This window comes from Taeniopygia guttata, chromosome 1, assembly GCF_048771995.1.
Source record: "Taeniopygia guttata chromosome 1, bTaeGut7.mat, whole genome shotgun sequence".
Classification (NCBI taxonomy): Eukaryota; Metazoa; Chordata; class Aves; order Passeriformes; family Estrildidae; genus Taeniopygia; species Taeniopygia guttata.
In genome coordinates, this window is record NC_133024.1 from 699,683 (window position 1) to 723,840 (window position 24,158).

The 24,158-nt window shown below is 42.6% G+C and overlaps 1 protein-coding gene across 1 annotated transcript; it reads right to left on the minus strand.

The window, feature by feature from the left end:
- Positions 1 to 566: 566 nt before the first annotated feature.
- On the minus strand, positions 567 to 23,117 carry TOMM70 (translocase of outer mitochondrial membrane 70). The gene is made up of 12 exons (XM_002194146.7): positions 22,810 to 23,117; positions 14,248 to 14,421; positions 12,152 to 12,278; positions 9,599 to 9,708; positions 8,125 to 8,273; positions 6,735 to 6,942; positions 6,017 to 6,151; positions 4,745 to 4,852; positions 3,532 to 3,648; positions 2,589 to 2,686; positions 1,945 to 2,067; positions 567 to 1,013 (listed from the first exon to the last, which is right to left on the minus strand). Exons 1-12 carry the CDS (start codon positions 23,059 to 23,061, stop codon positions 860 to 862), a joined length of 1,755 nt encoding a protein of 584 aa, XP_002194182.1. The 5' UTR covers positions 23,062 to 23,117; the 3' UTR covers positions 567 to 859.
- Between the last annotated feature and the right edge of the window lie 1,041 nt (positions 23,118 to 24,158).

Genomic DNA, 24,158 nt, shown 5'->3' on the forward strand with positions numbered 1-24,158 from the left:
CATGACCTTACCTTTTGGAGCTTGACTCCCAGCAGTGCTTTCTGTTCTTGAAAGTCCCTCTGAACCCTGCAGAACAATCTCCCGTGACATTCAAGTAAGGACTGCTGCACAGGAATACATTCTTTCTTCCAGTAAAGTCTACACTGAAGCAGTGTTACCTGACCTCCTTCCCCAGCCAACCTTTTTCCTAGCTCTCCTATGCAGTACTCTAGGGCTTTCTGGGGTGAGAGTAAGAACTATCAAATTAATTCCCTAATAGCTGCCACAGGACTATTTCTAAGGAAGTTATGCAGAGGGTGGAAGGGGATTTAAGGGAAGATTGTGCATGCTCACATATATTTACAAGTACCCTCTCCACATCTACTGACTTAAAAAAACCCTCTAGTATTAAAGTTTGAAAATTAATTTTTGCAAAATTTAAATCAACCCTCAAGGATTAATTGGATATAAAACCTATTTTACAGCACTTACTAGTATTACTTTTAAAATCAACAGGAAAAAACCCACATGCTGTAATATTATTTGATAAAGCAAAAATCGCCCACAACATAATCACCCAAAATGAATCAGTGTGAAGTTTTTATTTGCATGGCCAAAAAATGTTCCTTTGGTTCCCCTGCAACTTTATTTCCCTTAACACACTCTAAGGTTTCTGCTGCAGAAGGAACAAGATGCAGCACTGCATACTTCCTTAAACAACCACTCCCACAACACCTAAACATTTAACAGATGTAGCAAATGACAACACCATGAACAGGAAAAAACTAAGTTCCACCATTCAGCATGGTCTGCAACAGCGTCTTTAGGGCTGGCTGAAGTGGGCAACTTCACTTTGGAAGGTCATTTCCTCCTTGTCTCTTTACAGCGTTGGTGGTTTCAATCCATACTTCTTTGCAACTTCTGTCTGAGCATAGGCAGCATCACAGAGTGAGTAGAGGTGGGCCATCTCCATTTCTGATTTGGCCAGGTTGATAGCTTTGTTGAACATTTCAATGGCTTTATCCAGATTACCTCTGAAATAAACAAAAATTTAGCCCGTTTAAGACTGCCAAAGCAATCTTGTCATCTTTAAAACATCTTTTTTTCTTTCAGGACTTACACTCTCCACCATTAATAACTGAAAAGGATTTCAGGAGGAACCACCACAAGAACTTGTGGTGATGATGAGTAAACTCAGAGAAGTTGTTACCAAGCCTAAGCAACTAGGACAGCTGTTAAGCAGCCTTCCTCTTGAGAGCCCCACAGGTGATGGTGCAGGATAAAATGTTCTCCACAGGACACCAAGTTCACTACAAAGATAATGTGGGCCAACTGAATGAAGTCTCATCTCCCCTGAAAGGACTTAGTATACAAAGGAGGAAAACTTGCACAAACAGAGGAATGTTATTTAAATAGGAAATGCTTGCAAAATTTCTCATGGCACTAGTTTAATTGTCTGTCCTGTGGAGGACTAGACATATTAAGAAGAGACTCTGTACTGTACTGTCAGTGACACCCCAAACCTTTGCACAGGTGCAATCCAATGTTACAGAGCAGGGCATTTCTCTTTCCCTCAAGAACTCTGGAGTCCTATTGACTGCAGGAGAAAACAGCACAGGATCCTCAATACAGACAGTCCAGGTAATGACAAGCCAGGTAATGATTAAGGAAGTCACTTCAAATTAAGAAGGAATGTATTTAAAATGCACAGACTCCTCTGCACGTTGTCCATTAAGTATGAAATTGGTGATAAGAAGTTATCAGATCATAAATCACAATTATGCCACAGAGAATGCATATGCTTTGCCTAAGAGTTACAGAACAGCAATCAGGACTTTGGCTAAGAGCTGGCCTTACAGCACACCAGGAAGAAGATTGCAAGACCTAAGATCCATGAGGAAATTCAAAGAACTACTGTAACTTCAGAAGTAACTAAGAATTCTTAACACTGCAGTTCAGCATTACCTTTGCACTTCAATCGTTCCCATGGTCTCATATGCAAAATCACATTTGTTATCAATTTCAATGGCCTTACTTATGAGTTCTAATCCTTTGTCTAAATCTTGCTTCCACTGGAGCTGAAGTAAACTACAAGAAAGAGAAAATTTCAAACTGGCTTCACATACTCTTCTCAAAACCTTCATCATGGTAAGCAAAACCATCCCAAATGTATAATATATTTAATGTCTAATGCAGGTACACAGTAACTTAGTAACTTCAAGATTCTTAAAAACACCTATTGTAGAAGTCACTTTCAATGAGCCACTTTACTGCTTTAATGACTCTAAAGAAAGGCAAATTTTCCCCAAGAGGACTTGGTACATGTTCTTTTATAAAGAAAAAACTTCAACACAAACAAACTAATAGGGCTAAAGGAAAAGTCAGATGTACTTCAAGCAGATACTCAATTAGCAATGAACACTGATGAAACTTTCCTGAAACTTTTTTGCAGCTTAGTCAAGACAAAATATAGAAGTACATTTAAGAGCACAAAGATGCTTTCAAGTTATTTTTCCTGGCTAAATTTCTAAACATACATTCAGTTCAGGTTGGCTAATCTACATATGCCAACTGCTCTCGACCAAAAGGACTGCAAATTCAATACATACCCTTTATGAACATATGTAGTGGCATTGTCTGGCTCAAGGTCAATGCATTTATCATACATTTCATCAGCCTTGCCAAACTGCTGTTGATCAGTTAGTGCCTGAATCAAAAGAGAAACCTGTTTGTCAGTAAGCCACCAAAGGAAGTACTCTGCGTCCAGCTAAGTATAATTAAAACTGTATTGACAGCGTGAGATTGGATGTAGTTCATTTATGGTAGAGCAGGCCAGGCACATCAGTTACCAGAGTTAAGTTTCAAAATTGAGGCTTTTTGGAAAGCTTCTGTGCTTTAAATGCACAAATTACTGACCACACTGCCACCTGTAATAGGAGATCCACAAGCAACATGCTGTGTGCTGTAAATAAAAACCATTCTAAAAGTCCGTGCCTGCAAGCTTCATCTCTTCCTTTTTCAGATATGCCTCTTTCAGAAGGAAATGCATATCTATTGCCAACCTACTTAAAATCAGAATGTCTCACGCTTCCTACTAAAACCAGCAGTACAGTCTTGGAGAAGAAATTACAGTCTCTGTTACAAGTGTAACAGCTGTGCTACACCACTACATGCCAGTGGTAGCAGAAGAAAAATGTCACCCTAGTTCCACACATCTGACTCTCAAATTACCCAGAGAATCCCTGACATTCATCATCTGAGATACCACATACGTGCAGGAAGGAGGGAACCATGCAGGAATAACCTCTGTCTCCTAATAACCACCCTCAACTCTCATTATCTACATCCTGCTCCACCAGTTCCCTGGTACCTCCTCTGCCCCAGAACACCCATAACCACAAATGCAAGTAGTTAACTCCAGGCAGCATGTCTTATCTCAGAATTCAGGGTCACAAAACTTCATCTGTTATTTGAAGAAATGAAGAAATGTTATATCCAAGATAAAAAGTACAAGAGAATGCAGCATTTTCTTTAAGAGAGAAAAAAACATACCTGAGCATAGAGTGCATAGCCCTCAGCACACTTTGGGAATTTTTTAATGACATCTTCAAAGCCTTTCATGGCTGCTTGCACAGTCAAAGCATTACTTCCTGTATAAGCTTGGCGATACTATTCCAATGAAAAAAAATAAATGAAAAAAATTATGCCATCACCAGACTGAAAAAAGGCTGATCAGGCCTCTACCCACCTCCCCAAGAGTTGCCTGCATCGTAATAATTCAGGTATTTTACATAAGCTGAGCGAACTGGGATTGTTCAGCCTGGAGAAGAAAAGGCTTGGGGGTGGTCTAATCATGGTCTTCACATACCTGAAGGGAGCCATGAGAAAGATGGAGAGATTTTTTACAGGAGTAAAAATTATTTTTTACAAGAATATGTAAACAGGACAAAAGGGAATGGATTCAAATTGAAAGACAGCAGGTTTAGCTTGGATATTAGGAAAAAATTCTTGTAAAGGTGGTGAGACACTGTAACAGTGCCCAGAGAAGTTGTGGATGCCTCAGCCATGGCAGTGTTCAAGGCCAGGCTGGAGCTCTGAGCAACCTAGTCTAGTGGGAGGTGTCCCTGTTCATGGCAGGGGAGCTGGAACGAGATGATTTTTGAGATCTCTTCCAACCCAGGCCATTGTATGATTTCATGCTAAGCTCTAGAAGGTGACATGCCTGTACATCCTACCAAATCTGGTTTTGGGAACCTGTCCTAGTGTCTGGACTTGGACAGGACACCAGATGAAAGCAGGAACTCATAAGGCCTGATAATTGTGATAGCCTCCCTCTATTTCAAATGCTTAGAAATGCCAAACTTGGCATTCCTCCTTATTCACACCATGCAAAACTGCCCTGACAAGATTCTTGCACACTGAGTCATTGTACTAGCTTGAAATTGTTTGCTTCCAATTTCTTGATGATGACTGTTTTCCACAATAGTAAAGCTTTATTAAAAACAATTTTATGTGCTCCAATTAGAATCGAGATTTTTTGTTCCTCTCTCACAGAACATAAAAAAATGTTCTACTGTTTGAACAATGAGTGCTTCAAAAGAAAAGCAGCAAATCCATACTCTTACTGAAGAAATTGTTGCATTATTCCTTTACCTTATTATTAAAAGACAGAGATGCATGTTGCCCTACTTTGCTGTTCAAACAGAGTGTTTCCCAGAGCTCTCTAAAGCAAAAGCACCCAGAGAAGCCCCAGCACGTTACCTACCAGAGCGAAACATTTCTGTGCTTGCGCCAAGGCAGAATTGGGTCGCAATCGGATACATTCATCAAAGTCTTCCACAGCCTCCTCAATTTGGTCAAGCAGGATTTTCAGCTAGCCAGAATGAAAGAAAATCCTAATTCTCTATTTCATCTGCGCTTCAGACACTTACATGATAATTCAAATAGCATCAGTTACTCATATCATCTCCAGTTAGTTGAAGAACTGTCTAGAAACCCACAAAACCCATAACTAAAAATCACTGTTATAATTGTATTATCAAAGCCACCAGTGAAACTTTAGTACCTACACAAGCAGGCAAGGACCCTGTGTAAGGATTGAGAATGCTTGCATTTTAGACTGTTGTCATCATTGTGTCAGCATTATGACCAGTCTCCAAAATTATGCCATATTTTCTCAAGTTGTTTTGCCTCTCTGTAGCCAGTATCTGTGGACTATTTGGATATTGAAATATTTCAGCTTTTCCAGCTTCTATTTCAACTTATTTTGTTGGGTTGGGTTTTTTTTTTTTTGTTATTTTGACATTCTTTTCCTCCAGAGGAGCAGAGTTCACTTCATCATTCTCTTACTTTACTGTGAAGTTACTGTAAAACACAAATTTTCTATGTGCAGAACACTTTCATTCCCTTCAGTCAACACACAGCACCATCTTCATTTCTGAGCACTAAAGAGACCTAACAAATTCATGGAGAAAAACTCTTGATCCATGGAAGTCTTCCTTACAAATATTACTCAGCCTATCTGCATATGCTAGTGTTCCTTTTTTACTGCCAGCACCGTTTATCTTACAGGTCTGTGGCAGCAGGCTGCTCTAGGGCTAGAAATTAGTCAAGGAGCCAGCAGTGCCACAAGGCAGGGAGGGATGAGCTGCAGAGATCCAAGTCCAGGGCCCAGGGCTGCAGGTGTTATCAGGGACACGTTACCTCTGCTGTACCAAAGCTCCCCTCTGTGCAGATGCTGCCCTGCTACCCAGGCCCCTTCACAGAACAGCTTTTCTCTGCTGGAAATGTAGACAAGCCCCAGTACTTGTAAGTCTCAGTTCATACCATAGAGTGCTCTCCTACAGCTATAGAAATAAACTGCTTCTGCCTGACCTGAACCTCCAAAACAGACTGTGTGTTTATCCCACAAAAGCTCCCAATTAGGAGTTCATGTTTTTCTGCACAAACAGTATAAAGTGTCTCCAACGACACCGTTTCTCCTTTAGTACACACTGAAATAGCCAAGTGCTGGGCCCAAGCCTCTCAGGCTGCCTACCTGTCCTCGGTGGTGGTAAACATCAGCGTTCTGAGGATCAATGTCAGCAGCCGTGTTGAAGTCCTGGGTGGACAGCCCAGGCTGCTGCTGCTGCATGTACATGCTGCCCCGCTTGATCAGAGCGTTGGCTCGCAGCTGCAAAACACGGCCAGGGAAACATCAGCCACCCCCGTGCTGCCCCACCTTTCAGCCTTCACTACAATCCCAGGAAATTTTCTCTTTCACTAGCTTCTCCCACTGACAGGTTTCAATTACTCTAAGCAGGAGTAAGTTTCATATTGACCCTAAATAAATGAGCTCCCTTACTTAATTTCAAAAACATCAGCCTATGCTTCCATTTCAGTGGACTTCCAAGCCCCCCCAAAATCCTTCTCAATTCCTATGTTTACAAATACGTAAATGTTTTTTTGCAGCAGCTGAATATACAAGTGCAATTAAGGTTTTTCACTTATCCAGACTGGCTAAGCCTCCAATTCATTCAGCTTCCCTCTTCTTTAGTTTGGAGTACTTATCACCTTCAGTTTGCACTACTCAGTACAGCTGTCTCAAAAATTAACAAGTCCTTGAAAAAAACAATTTGTTAGTAACAAAACAGTAAATAAACCAGAATACTCCCATTAATACATCTGAAAATTTGGACAAACTCCTTGAAGTATATTGCAAGTTTATCATCTAACTTCTCAATCCCAACTACAATCCAGCTGTGACAGATTCTTACCTTCACATTTGCATCTTCCATGCTGATGACCTGATCTAGGTCTGGTTTGGCAGCACTTGCATTGCCAATAAGTAAGTAGAAAGTAGCTCGCAGAAGCAAAGCTTCTGCCATGTATTTTCCCTTTGCTTCAATTTCTTTTGTGCTTTCACTGATAATTTTGTCATAGTTCTCTTCTTCCATATATTGTTTTGCTCTCAAATAGCCAGAGCTGTAAATGATGTAAGAACAGTTGTGTGTGTATATATATATATATGCATTCACTGAACACTGCAATTTCCATTCAGATGTGTCATCAAATTATTACAAATACTAACTTGTGCTATACTTCTACAACACCAACACAGTCCCACTGGAACATCCATTCCTGGATGGAGCCATAATAGATGGAAAACAATTTGCAAAAAACCTGGCCAAATTACATTAGAAATAAAGAAGAAAAATGTTTTAAATGTTTTTGAATGTGAGCTTCATTTGTCCCTTGAGATTTTTTTCCACATGAAGAACAGCAATAATCTCTGGTTTAAAACAAGTGGGTGGAATTCATGGACAGGAAAGGGAAATATTAAACCTAGAAATGTGCAGGATGTATGTGGAAGAAATTATTTAATACCAAAAAACTGCAGCACTGCCTTGTTCTCAGTGGTATCCTGGATTCAGTGAATCTGCCTGTAGATCAGGACATTCTCTCTTACTTAAAAAAAACAAACAAAAAAAAACCATAATGCTGTTTGCAATGGTTTCCAAACTGACAGCACTGCTATCTTCCAAAAATAATCTGGAAAGTAGCATAGTAAATTAAAGAACCATTTATGTGGTGCTCAGGCTCCACTAAAAAAAACACAAAAAAGCCCTGCAAAACCAAGTTTTTCTATGCCAGAACAAACTTTTCATTTATGGGCAATTTGATTCCAGAAAGATAAAACACCATTTCAGCCTCAGTTGCTGTAAATGCACGTTTTCATTTAAAAAACATGCAGTCTTTTAAAAAACACCCCCTTTTCCTAGCTCATCTTCTCCCTGACAGTCCAAAGGCTATCTTGCTCTCTTCCCTGGAAATGCTCCTTCATTATAAAATATTCCTTGGCCCCAAAGCATCATTCAGCCCTCTCCATCTCCTAAGATCCTTCTCCCATCTCTTAAGATTTACTGTGACACTGTAGTAAATATTCAGCATATCATCCCAGTCTTGTTGTCCTTCCTCTGCTTAGTGCAAGTTTGGAACTAGCCAGTCAGCTTTTGCTAAGGTTTCACTTGCAATGCTGATATCATTTATATCAAAGGAATATCCAAACCAAGTACTACAGAAATCTGCAGCATGTAACACTGAGCAAAATCTCCAAATCACTGAAAACTTAATTCTAAACAGTTCTCAACTATACTGTACACTCACTTTTCTTTTACTTCAGAAGCCTCTCCCTCCTTGTCCTTATCTTCATCTGATTTCTCACCCTTAAGCAAAGGTTGGGAAATTATATCATCTGTGAAAGAACTGAAGTAGGATTTAATGAACTGTGGTGAGGGCATCAGAGGCTCCCGATTCTGAAACAGAGAAAGGCAATTCCAAGTCATTAGGTGGTGAGATCAGATGGTAAAGATGGAAATGGATAGCAAACACAATTATCAAAAAAAAACCTGATGGAAGAACCACTGTATGACTTTCACTCGCTCATCTGATAGCCTGATGTTTTCGATTTGCCATTCTAATGTTTAGGAATTTTTTAAGCTTTAGATCACAATGCAACACCCATCACCAGTGAAAACAAAGTGATAATACTTGGGGGGGAGGGAGATTGTATCTTTCCACATATGTGGCTAGAAATAAGGACTCAGGATATCATAAGACATTGGGTAGATGTACTGAAACATTGGATGTGCACATAAACTGGGTGAAAAATACAAGCTGGTGATTTAAGCATGACCCTAAATTCACACAGATTCTGAATGGCAGCTTCCTCTTTTCTCCAGCTTGTCCAAGAGAAGCTGTTGTCATTGTTACAATGGAGAGTAATGAAGCAATACCCTAGGTCTGTGTGGAACTTGGCCCAGATACAACATATTTTACCTAAAGTCCCAGAAGTAACATCTCTCAGGTAATCAATCTTTTCTACAGCCAAAAAATATTTCTTGTTTAAAATAAACTGCACACAAGATTTACAATTCAGTCTCTCCTGCAGGAAAACACTGAATACACTCTTCTGAAGCACACCTGTCTACATCCACCACACTCAACACTATTTGTTGTTACCTCCACACTATACTATACTACACTATATTTATATAAATTTCTATAGTAAAGAAATTCAGCATCTCAAGACCAACACAGGATTTCAGTACTTCAACCACTATCAAAACACAAACAAGAATGCTTTAACAACAACCAAGAACATGTTAATATCTGTCCCAACCTTTTTGTAAACCTACAGTCACGTAAAATGACTGCTCCTGGCTACCCCTATGCTTCCACAGTTTTCTCTTCTGCAGGTTCCAACCATTCATGCATAGGTGTCTGTTCCAGCACACCCAGTTTCCACGAAGCTGCAAGTTCAGAAAAGCCCTATGTAGAGCAGCACACCAACTTAGGGTGTCTCCTGAATGTCATAACAAATTTCATTGTTAAAGGAAAACAACTGCTAGAAGTAAATCTCTCTTCCCTGCTGAGGTTCCAAAACCTTTGGAGAGATCCCACAGGAAAATCCCATTGGAACAATGGCAGTTTTGTAGAAACCAGTTTGTGTTTGTGCTTCTTATGCTTGAGCAGATGAAGACAGTGACTTGTTTACAACAACTGAAAGAATGCCAACAACCGACTTGTCAACAACTGCTCAGGTGAAATAACAATTACTCAGCGCTATCACAAGTCCTACCTTGTACTTCTCTTTGGCCTTTTCTTTTCCAAGGAGTTTAAGAACTTTATCAGCTAATAACATACTTTGCTGGTTTTGGAAGGCTTCTAAAATGCAGACTGCAGTGACATCTAGGAAACAACGTACAAAAGTGAGATTAAAGGAATTCTGATAGTCCCTGAAGTACATTATAAAATATGCCACTGAGTACAACGAGGCACTGCCAAAATAATACATGTCCTGTTCTCAGGCCAAAGGCTGTTTCCAGTTTGCTGTATTTACTGTATTCTTCAAGACACAAATTTGTATCCAAAATTATCGTCCTGGGATAAAAGGACTTCATGACAGTGAATGACAATAAATTACATTTATTTTTCTGTTCATGCTTTTATTTAGAGACAAACACACTTAAATCAACAGTGAAAATACATACCTCTAGCAGGGGCTTTCACCATTTTGAAACTTTAAGGAGAGTAATTATGTTCATATGATCTCCGCATTAAAAGTGCTAACATGGCTTTTCTTCTGAGACTGGTCTTTATTTTCTACTTCTAAAATTCACATTCAGTCCCATTATATCTCACTTACTCCTCAGTTTAAGAAATCTGCCTAAATTCTATCTCAATTTTTTTCTGCTCACCTCCATGACTTTGGAAGGGAGCAAGGAGAAATACCTTGCTGGCCTATTTGAAGTGCAAGCCCCTATCACATGGCTTTCATTCACACTGAGAAACCTCTGCAAATGTTAACCCACTGCTGCCCAAGTGAAACCTCCCAGTGTGAAATGCACTTTTACAGAAATACACTCTTACAGTGAAATGCACAGTTTCTCTGGACCCTCAATTTAATGCACTGCTACCACAGGTTTTCCCTGTTTTGTTTTCATTTAAACATTAGTTAAGATGACCAGAGCCTGGACTTGAAATTCAAGCAGTGTATTGTCTGAATATGCTTGAAAAGTAAATGTCTTGCCCTGGAGTTTTAGTATATTTCTCCAATTCTGCTGCTAGAGGGATTATTAAGCTATCATAACCTGCACCTCTGGCATGGTCAGGAAGCATATGAAAGTCCCTGGGAAAATACAGTACTCTCAGAAAGAACATGCTATACAAACCCAGCAGACACGCTCTGCCCAAAGACTGCTGCACTCCAGGCTTGGCTGCAGCAGCAGCACCTTCCCAAACAATACTGCCAGGGATCACTGGAGGAGTTTTCTGTTGGTAGTGGCTGGGGTTTTGGAGTTTGTTTGGTTTTGCTTTCCTCCACTACATGGGCATACCCTACTTCCTAGAATTTTACTGGGCATATGTGGCTGGCAGGCAAAAGCATGGTTATAGAAAGATAGTTCAGAAAAAAAAAAAAAAAAAAAAAGAAGCAATAAACTTCAGATGTGAAAAAACTGCAAGCAAAAAATCTAATAGAAAAAAAAAAAGCTGAAAATAATTGTCACTAACATTACTGCTATTAACAGTAAAAAGAAGCTATATTTAAAACTGTCACAGGGACACTTGATCTTTCTTGGGGCTTTTATCACCTGGCAGCTACATAAGGCTTAGATTTTATTACAGTTCTAGAAGTGCAGCTGATACACAGTGGTTGCAAAGGAGTGCACTAAATGGACCAAGTTGTCCTTTTCTAGTTACTATGGTCTTAAAGGGCATAAAGGCATTCTGCCAGCAGGTAAACAGATAGATAGATAAAAGTTCCACATCTAATTTACCTTCTAATTTGGCAGACCGAATTCTTGGCTGTTACACATAATGAAACTAATTTAACAGTTAGATTTCCCAGCCAAAGCACTGCCTTATTTTCTGTCCTTCTTTGATAATGAACACAGCTGAAAATTTCATTTGTCTTTTAACCTAACATCAGCAGGAATGATTTCACTTGATGAAATTTATATGGGTAATTCCAAGCAGTGTACTGTAGCTCAAAAGTGCTGTGAGACAATACATCTGACCTGTAGGTCTTAATTTCCATGGCTTCTCAGTGACATCTTCCTGACAGTTCAAAACATAAAGCATTAATATTAAAAAAAAAAATTAATCTGTTCTGGTTTTCATAACTATGCACCATAAAAAAAATGCTGCTGAGGCTGTTTCCTCTCTAATACCAGTCCAACGCATTTGAATTACTGCAATACTTTTATTTCTGACCATGAACCTCTACCTGCAAAAATATCCTCATTTCTGTAGTAGCATAATTTCTCTAAAACAAACAGAAGAAGAAAGTCTCTTTACTGCATGGAAATAGAACAACTGGTTATCCACTTATCACGTTAGAGTAATTCTATCATAAAGCAAAGGAGTTTCCTGGAAAAATAATACCTTGAGCTGCTACAGTAACATCAATTTCTCAGCAGTATTACAGATGTGAGCAGATGAGAATTTGAGAACTGTGAAAAGATTTCTTCTGACAAGAGAAGAATATGTATTTGCAGAAGATACAAATGGTTTTAAATACATAATTCTGTATTACTGTAGCTACAGAGGAGCAAAATATTTCCAGAAGTTGCCATCTTCACAGCAGCAGAACTAATTCCACTTTTAAGTACACAGAGCTTGAGCCACTCACCTTCTAAACATTCCTTCTTATTGTCTAGCTTCTCATGGGCCTTGGCGCGTCTGAAGAGAGCTTTGACATATTTCGGGTTAAGCTCAACAGCCCTGGTACAATCCTGTGCCACTTCTGTCCACTTTTGCTGCAGGCAGAAAAGGGCACAGTGAGAGGGGCTGTGCTGAGCTACTGTGCTGCAGCCCCGCAGGGAGCTGGGGTCAGTGCTGGTGCAGCTCCCAGGGCTCACTGCCCCCCTGCTGCTGCTGCAGCCCCGCAGGCAGCTGGAGTCAGTGATGCTGCAGCTCCCAGGGCTCACTGCCCCCCTGCTGCTGCTGCTGCAGCCCCGCAGGGTCAGTGATCCTGCAGCTCCCAGGGCTCACTGCCCCTCTGCTGCTGCTGCAGCCCTGCAGGGAGCTGGGGTCAGTGATCCTGCAGCTCCCAGGGCTCACTGCTCCCCTGCTGCTGCTGCAGCCCCGCAGGGAGCTGGGGTCAGTGCTGCTGCAGCTCCCAGGGCTCACTGCCCCTCTGCTGCTGCTGCAGCCCCACAGGCAGCTCGGGGTCAGTGATCCTGCAGCTCCCAGGGCTCACTGCCCCCCTGCTGCTGCTGCTGCAGCTCCCAGGGCTCACTGCCCCCCTGCTGCTGCTGCTGCAGCTCCCAGGGCTCACTGCCCCCCTGCTGCTGCTGCAGCCCCGCAGAGAGCTGGGGTCAGTGCTGCTGCAGCTCCCAGGGCTCACTGCCCCCCTGCTGCTGCTGCAGCCCTGCAGGCAGCTCAGGGTCAGTGCTGCTGCAGCTCCCAGGGCTCACTGCCCCCCTGCTGCTGCTGCAGCCCTGCAGGGAGCTGGGGTCAGTGATCCTGCAGCTCCCAGGGCTCACTGCCCCCCTGCTGCTGCTGCAGCCCCGCAGGGAGCTCGGGGTCAGTGATCCTGCAGCTCCCAGGGCTCACTGCCCCCCTGCTGCTGCTGCAGCCCCGCAGGCAGCTCGGGGTCAGTGATCCTGCAGCTCCCAGGGCTCACTGCCCCCCTGCTGCTGCTGCAGCCCCGCAGGCAGCTCGGGGTCAGTGATCCTGCAGCTCCCAGGGCTCACTGCCCCTCTGCTGCTGCTGCTGCAGCCCCACAGGCAGCTTGGGGTCAGTGCTGGTGCAGCTCCCAGGGCTCACTGCCCCTCTGCTGCTGCTGCTGCAGCCCCACAGGCAGACACCACCCGGGCACTGCACACCCCTGCACCACAAACGGGATTCCCACAGAACCCTACACCAGGCCATACACAAATCCCATGGGGGAACACAATGGTACAAGGATGCTTCCAGGAGGTAACACCGGCACTGAAACAGTGGTGTAGAACAACTAGAAGGAAAAAGATGGAAATAAAATGGAACAAACAGGTTTACTAAAGCGCTAAAACTTTTTTGTTAATGTTATTTCAATTTATCAAAACAGGCTTTTCTAATAGAGGAACCACATACATTTGGGATTCATTATAGCATGAATTTGTATTAGACAAAACTAAATCTAATACCAGATTTATGTAAGCACAGCCTCTCACCTGATACTTCACACTGTACAAAGCTACTTTTCCAGTCCTTTATACAGCTCACCAACTCAACCTCACAAGCAAATCCATCATACCATAATAAGCAACACTGGCTGACTTCTAAAATAACAGCCAGTATACTCAGCTGTCGAGTAAATGTTACTTCTCCATGTGCAAAATTGAAGTATCGGCCTTTACTAGGATTTCAGTGATTTTTTTGTTATAATTTTGAAGTAGCATCCTTCCAAAATATTTGGCCGTTCACCTTTCTTTCATGGTTAAAAACTCAAGTAGAGAGATGTAAAATTAATTTATATATAAGAAAATTGTTCTAGAGAATAAGAAATTAAAACTTTTGTCTTGAAATAATAGGATGCATAAGAATTACATAAGATAGACTGAGTGCAGTTAAGAGAAAATAATTTTATTTATATGCAGAAAAGTATGATGAGCTGAAAAAAGCCACAACAGCATCTTGTGAAAGCAGCAGATGCTATCACTTGGGACCTTTCAGTGGATGAAAGTGACAAAATTAATAATGCTACTTTTTACAATAAACACATATGCATCTTTAATTTCTTACCAGTTGTTCATAGGCAGCAGCTCTGTTTTGGTAGAAGGTAGAAAGATCAAGGTTTTTCTCAGGAGGACACAGGCTGATAGCCTCAGTATAACATTGAATAGCTAGCTCATATTTTCCTGCTTTAAAGTATTTGTTTCCTTTGTTCTTAGCTGCTTGGGCTCTACCAAGAGGACTCTGAAAAAAAAAAAAAGTGAGAGGTCAGTTCGAATTAAAAAGGCATCACAGCACACAAGCTATGCATTCAGGGCTCATCTTCAAAGATATAAATATGGACCTGAGTTGTAAACTCTAACCCAGACTTCTGAAAAATCTCACTGATTTTAATTCCTGGAAACACACAAGAATTTTCTTTTGCAAGTGTATCAGACAGGAGATAACCTTTTCACAAGGTTCACTACAACTGTAATAAACAAGGCAGTGATTTCTGTTTGGAAAGCTAAACAGATTGTAATCTTTTACATGGCTGGTGATCAGAAGAGCCAGTGAGGTAAGTTGTTTCTCCAAAGGCTAAATGTGTAAAGACAACAAAGCCCTCAAAGCAATTCAAACAGAAGAGTTTCCTTCTGAAATACATACAGCCTCTAAGACCAGAAGTGATTCATCAGACTACGAATTAAATATGGAAAACACTTTGTGGAAAGACCTACGGAGTAAGACCAATAAAACCTGTAGGGAAAATAAAGCTGGTTTGCCTTTCATGCACTAGGCAAATCAACTTTATAGCTGATCCTCTACAGCTTCACACACTCTGCTTCATGCAATGACAAGTGTTGGACCATCACCATCTTAGCAGGGGATGGGAAACTGCTGACTGGCCCGAGATCCTGCTAACTGCATCTTATGTTCTGCACCACATGTTGATGATCTGTATTTCTGCAGAAACTAACATTGCTACCTATCTGAAACCCCTGGATTTACAAATTAGTTATCAAATCTTGTGGTTTGTAAGGGATTAGATGTAAAAATGCTCTATCAAAAAGCATTTAAAAAATAAGAGCTGCAAAAGATTCTAACACTGATCTTCCAGATTTCTGCTCTTCTGTCACAGCCTTACTTCAGGGACAACATTTTGGGGCAGCTCTGCCATACCAAAATGAACAGAAGTATGGGCACACATGCCATTCTACCAACCTTTCTGAGGAGGGAAAGGCTACAGACTGGGGGCAGCAGTGCCTTTAACAATAGCTGCAGAATTCACTACATATCACCTGCACTTCAGATCATGGAAGATTTGCTGGGAATTGCCCCTGCTGCTCTTTGACCATCCTTCTGCCTCCTCCACCTCCTTCTCCACTGCCAGGGCCAAACTTAATAGATACAATTAGAAGGCTGTAACATAAATTTGAAAGCAACTTTGCATTTCTTTTGCCCATTCCCCTTAATGTCTGCTCACTTCATTCCAACCTGATCATTTCTTGCATCTAAGTGATTTACTTTAAAACTGAAAACCTGAGAGGAAGCCAGGACTTGCTCTATAACCTGTGTTTTAAGGCCTGGATCCTTATCCTGGCAGGAGAGAATCGATAATGGGTGCTAGCCTCAGTTCCTACATAAAAGTAGGCATCCAAATAGAACAAAAGTATCCCAGAGGCATTCTCCTGAGGGGCGACTTACAAATGAAACCATATAAGGGAGAGAATTTCTTAAATATCTCTACTGCCAGCAAATCTCTTCTCTCACAACTTATTAATCACTGGGTCCACAGGAAATCAATCTGCACCATCTTTACTGTTCACAGAACAAGGCAATCTGCAAGGTTTTCAGTTTTCTATTGTAAAGCTTCACGTTTAATTTGATAAAAGATTCTTAACTTCACCCCATACATTGTTTGTAACTCTACACTACTCTATGCCAAATTAGAGTGCAACTATTTTTACTGAGATACAAGTAACTGTGTATGTGGTAAGTTGTTTCTTTAAAACTTAACCAAAGTCTCAAAAGGTTAAATTTATTTCCAGTAGGTCCTACATTTATCTCCAAATACAACAATGCTTTTAACAAAGGGAAGGGTTATGTATATGCTGTAAACTTAAATGCATGCAAGTCAGCTTGAATTTTTCTGTGTACATTTCTAGAGGGAGCCACATTAAAAATGTCTTTGTGTAAAAATTTTACAAATTTCAGTGTTGTTCCTATTAATTTGGGTCGAAAAAGGAAAACACATTACATGGGCCATGTTGTAATATTCACACGTGTTTGCAGTGTGGAAATTCTTTAAGACTGCAGAGATGAAGGCTAACTGCAGCGAGGTTACTGCTTCACGATCACTGGCAATTGCTTCATCCCAGGGATGTCCATCCCAGTGAGTGCCCCAGCTGAGCAGTCCCTGTGCCCCATCCGAGGCATTCAGAGAGCAAAGGCACCAGCCAGGGGTGAGGAGTGCTGGTAACAGCCAAGTGCTGCTCCGGTGTCAGCTGTGGGACCATAGCTGCAAACAGCACATGTGCAGGTCTGGGGCTCTCACTGGGGCTCTGCTGGTTCCTGGGAAGCAGCACGCCTTCCCACGAGCCTACAAGTGCACACAACAATGACCAAAAAATTCAGGGACTACAAACATGATGCTGAAGTTATGAAAATCAGTAACTCTGTTATGTGAGTAAACTGTTGGTACCAGTTGCAGGATCACAGACCACACACCAACTCACACAGAAATGAATCATGGAACATTTGCTGACTCCTTGGTTACCCCTGCTGCACCCATTGTATGAGGGAAGAAAGGTGGGGGTAACGAGTTAGAGCTTCGAGCACCTCATGCACTCATGCAATAAAGTCAGCAGTAGCACCCCAGGCAAGGAAGAAGTCAACTTGTTTGTTATGCTGCCTTAAACTAAACTGCTTGCTCTGAGATGTTTTATCTCTGCACCCTTACCCAAACTACTCTGCTGTAGCCCTCAGTATGCACCCAAAACACCACCAAATCCAATGTATGTTTTTGGTTGGTTTGGTGGGGTTTTTGCTGTTGATGGTTTGGAAGGCTTCTAGTAGCTGTTTATTTAAAAAAAAAAAAAAATTAAAGAAGTCCCATTATATGCTGCAATACCTTTTAGTGATAGCACAAATAAGAATATGAAAATTAATTCATACTAATTCATAAAGTCAGTTTTTGAAGGCTTTTCAAGCCTTAAATTTAACCCTTACAAAATTTTTAAGTGCATTTTTAAAAATTCCTTCTCACTTGCTACATTGGACATACACAAGATAGTATGTAAGAAACTGATTATGCAAACAAACTTCATGCACAAGTAATCAAAAACCTCATTCTTCCATTTTCTTGCCAAAGTAATAATTCTAGACATTATTTTCCAATTTCACTGGTTCTCCTCACCTGACCCATGAACCTGTCCTGAACCATGCTGTGTGGCACACAAATAACACAGAAGTTATTTGCAGCTACACAAAAAACAACTGTTCATTAACAAGTCTTAGAACAGAGCTAAAGCCAAAGGACACTTGTGAAATTGAGTTATCAGTCATCCAGGCAGCAGAACAAGCAGATTGCTAACTGACTAAAGAATAGACAACACTGGCAAAATTTTATGAACTTCTACTTTAGCTTCAGCAAATGTGCTTTGCTCACAAAATGTTCAGAAATTGTGTGCAAACAGCAGCTTAACAGGAACAGACTACCAGCTGCAAGAATAATAATGCTTAGTAACTCCCTGCAATGGACTATTGTTAAAGTAGCAGCTCAGAACCTTATATATTTGAGGGAGCCTGTTACTGAAAGCAGAACAAGAAACTTCCTGCCAGCCAATGATGACAGTGATTCCCAACAGAAGCATGACCAGAGAGTTTTAGTGTTTTCTTTTGGCAGAAAAGGATTTGTATAAGCCCTTATCTGACAGATGACATGGAGGGTGACTACTGTTTCAGCCATCTTAATTCAGCTTGCAAAAAAAGAAGGCCTTGGTCTAGGCCTCTCTTTTGTCCTTTCCAAGTGAGAGAACCCTCTTAATGAGATGAGGTACCAGGAAAAAAAATCCTGTCCCTACTTTTTTTTTTTTTTCACTAAGGTTCATCTTTTTTTCAAATAAAGGCACTAACTGAATATAAATAGTTTGAAAAGTCTCTTTAGCATGAAAACCATTATGAGAAAAAGTATGTTTACATGCGCTTTAGAAGTAAATTCAAAGCACAAGCAAGGATGTATTACACTCAGAAAAAAACATAATGAAGTTTATGGGACAAATTCACAATGTTCTCAGTCAGTCACCTTCCTGTTAAATGAATTTGTCGTCCACGCCTTCCACGAATAAGCCAAGAGTCTAACAGTTTTACTGCTATTGTACACACGTTTAGGAGTTTTCTACACCTGTCCACTATTGCTAGCAAGAAACAGAAGACTTGCAGTAGGTTGACAGTCAGATTTACTAAGCAACAGGTACACAGTACAACAGAAATTACTTTTTAGTCGCTTTGCTTAGACCAATTTAGAGTAAGTACCAAGGTGAGTGTATCTAGACTAAGGGGTTCCATTTGTTCATCTCCTGATCTAATGTCACAGCGGTGAGAGAGGCAGCATTCAGCAGCTGCTACTAAAACAGACACTGGACAGAAGCCACGCTAGCTGGCTGCTGATCCCTGATCCCGGTATGTGGCACCACAAAGGCCGAGGAGTTTGTCACGTTCGCCCACCTCTGCACCCAAGGACAGCACCCAGCTCAGGGAAGTGTCAGGAGACAGGGAACTGCTGGGACCCCAATGCCTTGTCTGCAGTACACCAGGACACCCAGCTGACCTCCTCTCACACCAAATACAGGGCAGCTTGCTGAAAGAGTTAAGGGTCACATCTGGACTATCACAGAGCTGCAAAAGGAATTGATTCCAACTTCAGGGGAAAAGAATACGGAAGCAACCAACACATTACCTCACTGACTAACCACTGCTCACTCCTGTAAGACAAGGAGGGTATAAAACCTGCTAAGAATTTATCGTGAAATAAGTTTAAAAAATTAATCTGGCCACCAACTAAAGCAATATATGAAAAGTTAAATGCAGATGAAAAATCAAACCCCACAATTCCAATAAAGATTTGTAGGGAATACAGCACTGGACCATGTGGGGACTCATTGCCCTTCAATGGACATGTGCACCTCTGAGAACTCCCCATCCTTTTTTATTACCCTTACTAATTTCCATGTGCATAGAATTTTACAATAGGTTCATGCATATTCATTCTGCTGATTTTGTGTTACACTTACAGCTAGTTACACTTGTACTCAGTTTTTGTCAGAAAGTACAGAAAGAACGCCTGGGTCACTCTGTCTTTCTTATCTCTTTTAGTGTACAAATTTGCATTCTCTCTCCTTAGCTGGGGTAGTTTTGCTAGTGCTGCAGTTACCAGACTAAAAAGCATATTTCACTTATGTTAGCAAGCTCAAAGTGGCACATTTCACTTAAATCCAAATGGATTTCTACCCTGTTAAATTTTCACTGTCTCAAAAGCACTCCATGTTTCAATTACACAATATTCCCCACAAACCAGGAGAGCGTGTAAAAAGCAACTGCTACTGGGTGACTAAAGCACATTCCATCTAAATTATAAGAAACAACTACAGCTGTAATTAAGAGATGCAATTTGGCTTTACGACCTTTGAACCATCCACAGATGAAGTTTTATCATCATCACTCAACTGGCACAATAATACCAGTTTACTGTACTGTTAAGGAGCTGTGCTTACAGGAGAAGGAATCTCAAAAGTAATTCAGCTTTTCCCAATATAGCACCTGTGCTAAGGGCTTCTGCCAACACCGTGTCAGTCACAGATCACACACTTGGCCAGTGCATCGATGCCAGGAGAATCCTCTGGGAAAAAAATGTGAGGCCTGTGCAGCAGGTAAAAGAAAAGCTTGAACTGCATGCAAAATAGTAACAAGTCAGAATAAAGAATAGGGAAGATTTAAGACCTTATATATTTTTAGAGAACAAAGAAAAAAATTCAAGTTCTTGTCTTCAGAAACAACGATCATAACATCAAATGGATACGGGGCCAATTTAATGAAAAGCACAAAACAGTATGAGTCCTAAGTTACATTTATGAGTAAAAGAATAGTTAGCTGACACAGCTCTTGGTAGCAGATTCATTATTGATCTATGTGTTTTCCAAAAGATTTTTCTCTGTATTTCAACTGTGAAATGAATTACTGGCTCTTATTCACTGTGCAGACTTGTATGTGGAATCCAAGTGAGTTACAAAACATACCTCATCATGTTAGAAAGGCAGATTATTACACTACAGGCAGTTTCACAAGTGAAGCATCTGCAGTGGTTGTATTTTCAATCATAGGTCTAATCACTAATATCCATAACTAATAAAATATGAGAGGAAACATGAAATCCACATGGCATCACTGCTTTGGATATGAGCAACAGGAAGACAATCCTCCACACACATATAAAGCAGTCCTGGGAACTTGCAGCCACATTTATTTTCCTGATGCAGCCAGGAAATATTTTGACCAGCTAGACAATTATCTCATGTAATCAGACAAATCTGATAACTTCTGTGACTTTCCTAAGCAACATCTCTCATTTCTTTACAGTGTAAGCAATGATACTCTTCAAGAAACTTTTCATCGGGTCATGCCACTCAACTTATCCTTAAATGCACAGAGCCTTCTAGTAGTTCAATTTGTGGAGCAACACACAATTATTTTAAATCAAGTGCTACGTAAGTGTTTTAAATGTTTTAAGTGCTTCCTTCCTGCAATTGCAGAATGACTACAAACCCCTGGATATTGCTAGAATTCAGACACACAGTTAAGAAACCCAGAGTGAACACACAAACAGGGAAGTCACTGCAGGAAGACAAAGGTCAGGAGCAGCCTGCAGAGCTCACACGCAGCAAGCTCACTCCCATAAATATGCCAGATGCTGCTTGCAACCACGAGCTGTACAGTCTGAGTTTGTCCTCTGTACACAACTTCTTCAGTACTGTTTGGTGCGCAGGAAGAACAAATCACTGCACTCAAGTACCTGCCTCAAGGTCCAGCAAAGGTTCTACAGCTTACTGTGCTTTCAGGAATGCCTGAGAGCAGCTGTGATTCACTAGCTGGGGAAGCTGCCACCTTCCTCACTGCCCCCATGTGTGCTGCCACTGCCCGCCCAAGCGCCTCGCTCCGCATCACTCAAACCACCAAGGTTAAAACGGACTTTTTTCAGCCTCTGAGAGGTGATTCTTTTTCTCTCCTGATCATTTCAGCTGGGAACCTTAAACTGTCTGACAGTTCAAAGCATTTTGGGTGATACACAAGGACAGGAAAAGAAAATGCAGTACGGGACATTCTTATAAAGCCAATCAGTTTTGTCAAAGCCATTACTTTAAACATGCTTGTCAACTGCAACCTCACCTCAGTAAAGCTGCATGACTGGCAAGACAGATCTGGGACTGCAGATGTGCAGAAAGTGCATTCTTAGAGCCGTTTTTTTCAAATACAGATATACAAGAGAACAGAGAACCATAGATCCAATCTGGACTCCAATCTTATGTGCTGTCCTCGAGTTCTTGCACAGCCCATTTTACCTGAAAGTTCTCAGAATGGTAATTTACAACAGCATAAATGTATGTTGAGAGCATGCCTACTTAGTTAAACTCTACATTTTGAAGTCTCTGCTATATAAACTGTGCAGCTTCTATATTTTCATGGAACATACTATTCCATTTTAAAACAATCTTGATTGTGTTTTCTTTCTATTCTGCTGTATCCAGCATCTCACACACAACAGATCCCAGATTTCCTTTTCAAAACACTATTTCTGGAGGCAACTTCCCCCTCAGCAGCACAAATCCAAGCTTAGGCACTTAATGAGATGTTGCATTTGACAATGCCTGATCTTGGAACAAACTACTCCCAATCCTTCTGCAGCAAGGGCAGAACCACAACCACGAATGCCTGGCTAAGAGCTCTGTGGGTCACACAGGTTGACCACAGAAAGATGTGGAGGTCTGGGACCATGTCCAACCAAGGGTGACAAACGTGATTTAAGGGACCGAAGCATCTCTCAAGGGAGCAAAACTTTAAGGAGAACGGCTTGGTCAGCCTTGAGAAGGGATGGCTGAGAGGAGACCTCATCAATATCTACCAACATCTGGAGGAAATGTGTCAGGAGGATGGGTCCAGGCTCTGCTCGCTGGTGCCAAGCACTGGGACAAGAAGCAATGGGCAGAAGCTGATACGCAGGAGTTCCACGTGAACACGAGGAAGAATTTCTTTACGTACAGCGGCCGTGCACCGAACACGTTGCTCAGGGACGGTGTGGAGTCTCCCTCACTGGGGCTATTCCAGACCGCCCAGACACAATTCTGAGCCATGTGCTCTGGGATGCCCCTGCTCCATCGCGGGCCCTCCCGAGCCGCCCGGTGTGTGAGCCCGTGACCCGCCGGGCGGAGCACGGCCGGGATGCCCCCGAGCTCCGTCCCCTCACACGCCCGGTGCTCGCTGGGGACCGGCGCCCTGACAGCGCTCTCGGCCGGGCCGGCGGCTGTGGGCCCGCAGGTCGCAGCCCGCGCACCCCGCGCTGCTCCGGCCGGCGGGACCCCGGCCCCGCCGCTCCCCGCTCACCATCTCCTCGTGTCCGGGCCCGTCGGGCTGCCCGGAGCCGCCCTCGCCGCCGGGCCCGGGGCTCGCCCGCCCCTCGGGCGTCTTCCGCTCCCTGGCGCCCTTCCCGCGCCGCGCCGCCCGCCGCCCCCACAGGTACACCGCGCCGGCACCCAGCAGGATGGGCGCGCCCAGCACCAGCGCCAGCTGCCACCGGGACAGCCCGGCGGGGCCGCCGCCGGCGCCCGGCGCCTCCACGGGCTTCGAGGCGGCCATGACGCCCGGGAGGAGGAGGAGGAGGAGAGGAGGAGGAGGAGAGGAAGGGCCGGCGGACACGCGGGGCGCGCCGGGAGCCGCTGCCGCCGCCGCAGCGCCCCCTGCCGGCGCGGAGGCTCCGCAGCCGCGCCCCGGTGCCGCGTGTGGGGCGGGAGGCGGCGCAGAAACGGAGGCGCGGAAATGCCGCCGAACACCGGAGGGAATTCCCGACCGTGCCGTGACCGAGCACTGAACGGGCTGCCCAGAGAGGCTGTGGGGTGTCCCTCACTGGGGATACTCCAGCCCCGGCTGGGTACAGCCCTGTGCCCTGCTTGGGCAGGGAGTTGGACCAGACGGACCCACTGCGGCCTCTCCCAGCCTTACCTGGCTGATGCTCTAATTCTGTGAAGTTTCAGCTGATGTGGCTGATTCAGACTTTCTAGGACTTTTTATGAAAGAGTTTTGGAGCAATCCTTGTAATACATGAAATCTCTATGTTTTCTTCCCAATTATTAATTGAATCTGTCATAAAAATAATTTTGTATGTAATACTGGAATTTTGTTCATGTGTGTGTCTATGCCTAGTTAAAATCCTTACCTGTAGGCAGAGGAAGCTTATGTTCCTGTCTCCACTTCTTTCCATGGAGCACTCAGCTGGAGATGAGTCGTTTTTGATGTGTTTTTACACTCAGCTCCTGTCATCTCATGCCTGGAAATCTCATTGTACATAGGAGGGAAATGTGAGAAGACACATATTGCATGGAATTAAAAAGGGCTGCAAATATAAACAACATTAAGATTGCAAAGCAAACACCTCAGGAACCCAACTAAAATTTGCCTTGCTGCACTCTGAGTCAGTGTATCTGTGTGCCTGGTAGTAAACAACTTGAGAAATGTCCTTTAATTGCTGGATTATTACTATTTTTATAAGCATATTTGGACAAAGCTGTGGGACAGCCCCTCTCCCTGTTCTCCCTGTCACCTCACAACAGAAAATACATATCCACCAGGTCAATAGCTTCCTGCTATTGGCAGCCTCAATTCCACCCACATCATGCTTTGGGTAGGCCTTCATGTGTGCTGTGCCTGTACAGATGGGTGGCCTCCAGGATGTAAGT